Raw genomic sequence first — 6,176 nt, 5'->3', positions numbered from 1 at the left:
AAGCATGTCCTAATCGATCATGCCACCGTGTTGATGGAAGTTTGACAACACCATGGACTTCTTTATTGAATCTTCTACGCTCCGGAATCAGTGGGTAAAGCCCTCGAACACATCTACCTCGATAGAGGATTTTCTTCGTTGCCTGATCCTTGATAAAAAAAGAAGTAAGGATGAAATTCGAGGAAGACATGATTATCAATGGCAATTCTATGAACGAAAAGAAGATTCTTATTGGCACTAGGGACATGCAGAATTTTCTTAAGATAAATTTTACGTCGAGGGGTACTAAAAATTGAATGACCAATGTGACGTATTCTCATACCTTCTCCACTTGCAGTGTGGATCTGATCTTTGCCATGGTACTTTTCCTTCATTGTGACCTTCTCAAGTTCACTGGTAATATGGTTGGTGGCACCACTGTCAACATACCAATTTGTATCGACCCCATAGGAGCCATCAGAAGCCGCGGCGATCATGTCCTCATCTTGGGAGTCATCGTCGTCCTCCTCGTAGCGGTACCAGCAGTCCTTGGCCGTGTGCCCGGGCTTGCCGCAGATCTGGCAGCGCGGGGTATCGGGATGAGCCCGGCCAGAGCCGCCACCACAACGCCCCCTGTTGCTAGAGCGCCCGCCATCGCTGCTGTGCCCGCCTCCTCCTGTCCTCCCCTTGCCACGGGAAGAACCAACCTGCCAGAGCCGCCGCCACGGCCGCGGGATGCAGCGTTTGCAGAGAACTTGGTGTAGTCGTCGCCGCCGTCGTAAACGCCGCCATGCCCGCGCCCGTCGCCGTCCTTACTGCACCCCTGACCTGAGTCGCTGATGTGTGGGGGTTTGGACGGCCCTGCCGCGTCGTCGTCGCTGTCATCGAGGAGGACGACGCCGTCCTCGTCGCGGCCGTGGCGCCAAGGGACGATCTCCTCGAAGGTGTTGCGCTGACGTTCCATCTCCAGCCGGATGTAGTCGTCTCGCGCCCATTTGAGGGCGGTCTCGTCAGCGGCGGCCATGGCCTCATGCTCCTTCTTGACAGCGATGAGCCCCGGCTCCGTCTTTGGCTTGACGAGGCAGGAGGATGGAGCAGAGAGGCCAGGTCCGCCCTCGTTGATGATGAGGGCGCCGCCACGAGTGCGCCGCCCGAGCGGCGTCTCCCGCGGCTCCGACTTGACGGGGAGGAGCGGGAGCCCGACGAGGACGATGAGCCCGTCTCCATTCTCCTCGAGGTCCATGAGCTTCCTCGGAGGCAAGAGAAGGAAGGGGCGCCGGGTACTCCAACCGCGGCTCGTTGTCGGCCTCGATGTGCTCGAGGAAGGCCTCGAGCGTGCGCCCAGGGACGCCCCACCATTGTCGCCGCCCGTTCGACGTCGTTGTTGGAGGCGAGCTGGTCAGCGTGGCGGCGGTCGAGGTACGCGTCCATAGCGCGTTGCTGTCGGTGGCGTACCTCAGCTCGTTCCGCGCGTGCTCCGGCAACGACAAGCGGATGCGCGCGATCTTGGCGCGTCGATCAGCGCCGGTGGGCGCCGGCGGCACCGGGACGCCGCCAACGCTGAGCCTCCAGGAGCCCGGCACCCGCATGTCCGGCGGGGCCGGGTAGTCCGCTCGTAGAGGAGGCGGGCCTTGTCCTCGTGGAGGTGGCGGCGACCAAAGCCATTGGCCGCCGCTCCGTCGCTAGGGTAGCGTTCGGCCATGGTCGTCGGAGGAGGGCTAGGAGAGAGGGGAGAGGGCGAGAGGGTCGGCGGCGGCGAGAGGGCTAGAAGTTCGTCTTCGGCGAGGGGGGAGAGGAGTGTGTGCGGCCACCGGCGAGGGAGGGGCGGCTTTTATAGCGGGCGGCATGCGTGTGTACGCGTGGCCGGAGGGGGCGAGGCGCGTCGCCGCGCCATCACTCCGCCGCCCATGAGGAATCAATGGAGGGTTGATCGACGGCAGCCTTGGCATTGATTCCCCCGTGGGAGGACAACGAACGCGGCTGGTCGCTGACTCGGCGGGTCCACCACGCTTTCGCGTCAAAAAAGTTTCCCCCCAGCGTGCCGGGTTCGGCATGGGTCCGCCGGCGCCAAATTTGGCACTAACCGGCGAAAAGTGAGATTCTGGGGCGTGACTGGGGCGTTTTTTTCACGCCCGCGAAAAAAAAGGTATTGGGGAGCCTGTGGGGGGAGGGGGGGGGGGCGCGAGTGAAGATGCTCTAAAACACGGTATAAAACCAGCATGGATAACCAGAAAGAGAATAGAAAAACGGTGGGGCGTGCGTGTGGGAGGCCAGTCGATGGAGAGGTGAGGTGGGGGCCAAACGTAACAAGGTACGGAACGGAAACGGACTCCCCGTTTAGTTAGGAAGTACAGAGAGAATAGAAGAGAGAGCAAGCATCCCGTCGAAACTGGTAGCAATCGGTGGGGCGTTCCTTCACCATGTCGCCCCGTCGTGTGCGGCTACGCCCGGTGACTTGTCGATCCCGATTCGCGGCGATCCACGACGCAGCAGTGAGCAGGACACGGCGGCGCCATCGGCATCGGCATCGGCTGCTGAAACCTCATACTTCTCCTGCAGCAGGTATGTTTACTCACGAACCCATCTCGGATCTGGCTTCTTCTTCTTCTGTCTTAGGCGAAAATTAATCTGTTGGTTTGAAGGGGTTTGGGGATTTCAAGTCTCAGACTCAGATATCCCACCAATTCCTCCTTCATATAAGCCACCAAATCCCCTCTAATCCCCTCCCCCCCTGTCATCGCTCAAATCCCTGCTACCATATATACATTCGGTTAGCCCCAGGGGATCCCTACCATCTTAGATTATCCTTACTAGCTTGTCAGGATCCCTGCCAATCGGTGGGGTTTGGATCCCAATCCACGCGGGGGTGGGATTGTCAGGACCTCGACCTAGCCAAGAATACTGAAGAAGGGAAGCACTGTCGATCTCTGAAGAACTCGAGGAATGGTTCGTCAGTTAACGGACAACGGTGATGCAAGCGAGTAAAGGAAGATGGACGGCTCAGATGAGACACATTAAACAACAGTGAAAGAACTGGTGTAATTCCAACATTTACTGTTATGTGTGTGTGTGCACGTGTTTCTGTTTTCACTCACTGTAATTTCGCGGCAGCTTATAAGCCGAGACAAGCTTGGAATGGAAGTAAGAAGAAAAGTTATCTCCTATCTCTAGAGTAAAGTAGCTAGGGTTCGTAGTCTTCTTCTTCGCCTGATCTCCTCCCGATCCGTCTCCAAATCAGAGACGTGATCTCGAATTCCACCGCTAAATCGGTGAGGTTCTTGACAGGGATTAAACGAATGAGGCCTAACTGGCTGACTATTCCGGATTCTTTCTTTTCTAATTCATTTTTATCTTTCCTTGTTCAGGCATCACTGGCCCGTGAGAGTTGATACTTCTCTCTTGCTCTGCTGTGTTGCAGGTAGCGGGTCGAAGGCTTCATCAACTGAAACAAATGGTCTGGAGGAACTCCCAGAGGTATGTGTTGCCGGCAATCAAGCATCATCCTAGTTACAATGTTTTTTTAACACAACTGCTAGCACAGGAACACGTACATAGGACTTTGGTAATGAATCCACCACTGCTGGTGTTATTTATTGCAGTCAGCTACTAGCTAACAGTTGAACCTGTCAACATTGGTTCTGTAGGACATCATACATCATATACATTCTCTCTTGCCAATACAAGATGCTGCTCATGCTGCCTGTGTGTCCCGTAGGTTTCGGCGTTCCTGGAGAAGCTATTCCAGCCTCATACTCAGTGAGCGTACACTTGGTTTGGACAGAAAAACTGAGGAATGGAAAACCCATCTCATTGACAAAGTTGACAAAATTCTTACAAACCATTATCACAATGGGGTGAAGGTGAAGACACTTAAACTTGATATTGGCCCTTGCAGAGATATCAAAGCCTCCTACCTCGACAGGTGGCTCCGAATCATTAAACCTGGGATCCAAGAATTTAGCTTGCTGTTGCCTTTAGTCGTCAATAAAATCTACAGCTTCCCGTGTTCGGTTTTGTCTAATGAGGCAGCTGCAAGTTCAATTCAGTCTCTTAGCCTCTTTGGTTGTGCTTTTCATCCCACATCAATACTTGGGCGGTTGAGAAGATTGAAAAGTTTAAGTCTGCGTTATGTCCACGTTACTGAGGATGGATTAGGGCACTTGCTGTCTAAATCATCCGCCCTAGAGTGGCTAGAGATTGAAGCATGTAGTGGGATAATATGCTTGAAAATACCTTGTACGCTGCAGCAGCTCAAGTTCCTCAGTGTTCAAAAATGCGAGATGGTGAAGGTGGTAGAGATAGATGCTCCGCGTCTTTGCTCTTTTCGCTATTGTGGGACACCGGTCATCTATGTCCGAAATTCTTCGCAACTTAAGAATGTAGATATTTCACCTGTCAACCTGTCTGGTATTCTCTCTTATGCTCGCTTTAGCCTTCCGTCCATCGCGCAAAATGTTGAGAGCCTCACCCTGCTCGCCGGTCGTATTGAGGTATGTGTTGGTTTTAATGTCTCAATGATCGTATTATAAGGACCACTCAAGTATGTGTATGTGTATGTATGTAACACTTGTATGTTGAAATAAAGCATGATTAATCTTGGGATTTATTTTTCAGAATGCCAACACTCCGATGCTGCCGTCCAAGCTCCCCCACCTCAAGAACTTGAAAATTTCTCTCATTAAACCCTGGTCATCTCCGAACTATGATGTCTTCTCTCTGGTTTCTTTTCTTGATGCTTCTCCTGCCTTGGAATCTTTCGTCCTACGCGTAAGTCACTATATACATCTCTCAGAGCTATCGCTGCTATTAATGTGTTACACTTTTGTGATCAGAAGAATGGTATTTGATCCTACATATGTATCTGCAGGTAGAGCAGGATGCCATGATGCATGACCCTGTTGTTGGAGACGACACTGAATACCGGAGGCAAAATCTCGAGTGCCGGAATAACAGTCTCAGGAAGGTGATGATCACGGGCTTCTGTTCTGCCAAGAGCCTAGTTGAGCTCACAGTTCACATCCTCGAGCGAACACATTCACTCGAGCGCTTCACGCTCGACATAACCTATGGCTACGATAGGAGAACTTGTAACATCGCCAAATTCCCAACTGCGAGAATGATTGGCCAATGCTGGTCGTTGAGCAAGAGAGCTCTCGAGGAAGCTCATAGAGCTGTGGAGACAGCGGATAGATACATCAAGGGAAGAGTTCCCTCGTCCGTTCAATTCGAGGTTCTGGGGCCTTGTCCTCGATGCCATATTGGAAAGTAGGTAGACCATGGCTGTGTGCACCGCTTGATGCAGGGGCCCTGGGTAATCCTCCTTTTCGAGAAAAAGGTACCAGTGGATCATTGACGTGGTACGGAGGGATCTCGGTAGCAATAGATGCTGGTTGCTGGTGTCTATTGATTTCGTTGCTGTGAACAATAAGAGATTTATTGGCCAGGCTTTTGTTCAACTCCGGAAGTGGGACTTTTGAGTTATCTGTTCCTAGAGATATTAGAAGTTGCGTTAATACAATATTAAGAGATTATTAGTGGCTGTTTGAATTGGAGATGCTAGTGCAGTGATGTTTTGTTTTAGAGTTTTGAATGGCAAATGATGTTTCATCCAATCATTCAATGTAAAGCCTGGAATACCATTTGATGTGCTGCTGCTCTGGAAGTAGCCGTGGCAGTTTAGCTTTTGGTTTTGAATTTTATTTGTTTTTTGTATCAGCATATTTATATCATTTTGGATGTAGCTTAGATGGTCTAGGACACTCTAGACGGGTGAAGCTTCCGCTGTGCATGCAAGGGACGCCAGATTTCTTGCCGCCGTGAGAAGCAGCAAGAAGTGCAAGTGCTGCAGCATCAGGTTGAGCAGGGTGAAACGGCAAGTCGTTTAGTAGTTTGTTGTTTGCAGTCTATGGTCTGCCAAATTAAAAAGCGTTAGAAATTATTACCGGCCAATCCATCATGTTATAACAAGGGCACCAAAATATTCAGTCTCGGTAAATGCCCTTGCGACAAAATAGGTTAAAGTACTCTTTATCTGAAAAAATAAAGAGGAGCCGAGCATTTGCAACGGACGGAACGGATTGTGAACCGGCACTGCAGTGCAGGGCCAGAATGTACACCAGAGAGAAATGGACGGTTCAGAGTTAGGCTGAGCATTCTTCTCGGTATACAAGTCAACTACTGTATTTGCAACCAAAAAC

At 51.5% G+C, this 6,176-nt stretch overlaps 1 protein-coding gene across 4 annotated transcripts; it reads left to right on the top strand.

Annotated features, from left to right (window-relative positions):
* Positions 1 to 2,250: 2,250 nt before the first annotated feature.
* On the top strand, positions 2,251 to 5,678 carry LOC123182961 (putative FBD-associated F-box protein At1g61330). 4 transcript variants are annotated; one of them, XM_044595662.1, is made up of 5 exons: positions 2,251 to 2,541; positions 3,398 to 3,453; positions 3,624 to 4,469; positions 4,594 to 4,746; positions 4,847 to 5,678. In XM_044595662.1, exons 1-5 carry the CDS (start codon positions 2,400 to 2,402, stop codon positions 5,246 to 5,248), a joined length of 1,599 nt encoding a protein of 532 aa, XP_044451597.1. In that variant the 5' UTR covers positions 2,251 to 2,399; the 3' UTR covers positions 5,249 to 5,678. The 4 variants fall into 4 exon arrangements, with proteins under 4 accessions (XP_044451597.1, XP_044451598.1, XP_044451599.1 ...); XM_044595663.1 differs by having other exon boundaries at positions 2,252 to 2,541; positions 3,695 to 4,469; XM_044595664.1 differs by having other exon boundaries at positions 2,256 to 2,541; positions 3,345 to 3,453; positions 3,695 to 4,469.
* Positions 5,679 to 6,176: the final 498 nt, after the last annotated feature.

The sequence above is a fragment of the Triticum aestivum genome, chromosome 1D (genome assembly GCF_018294505.1).
Source record: "Triticum aestivum cultivar Chinese Spring chromosome 1D, IWGSC CS RefSeq v2.1, whole genome shotgun sequence".
In the NCBI taxonomy this organism is placed as follows: Eukaryota; Viridiplantae; Streptophyta; class Magnoliopsida; order Poales; family Poaceae; genus Triticum; species Triticum aestivum.
This window is presented reverse-complemented; position numbering and strand designations above follow the sequence as displayed.

Excerpts from the sequence above, each read along its gene's own strand:
- LOC123182961 (XM_044595662.1), top strand. The coding sequence starts at position 2,400 with ATGTCGCCCCGTCGTGTGCGGCTACGCCCGGTGACTTGTCGATCCCGA. Across the intron at positions 4,470-4,593 it reads TGCTCGCCGGTCGTATTGAG|AATGCCAACACTCCGATGCT; the intron begins GTATGTGTTGGT and ends TTTATTTTTCAG. Across the intron at positions 4,747-4,846 it reads TGGAATCTTTCGTCCTACGC|GTAGAGCAGGATGCCATGAT; the intron begins GTAAGTCACTAT and ends ATGTATCTGCAG.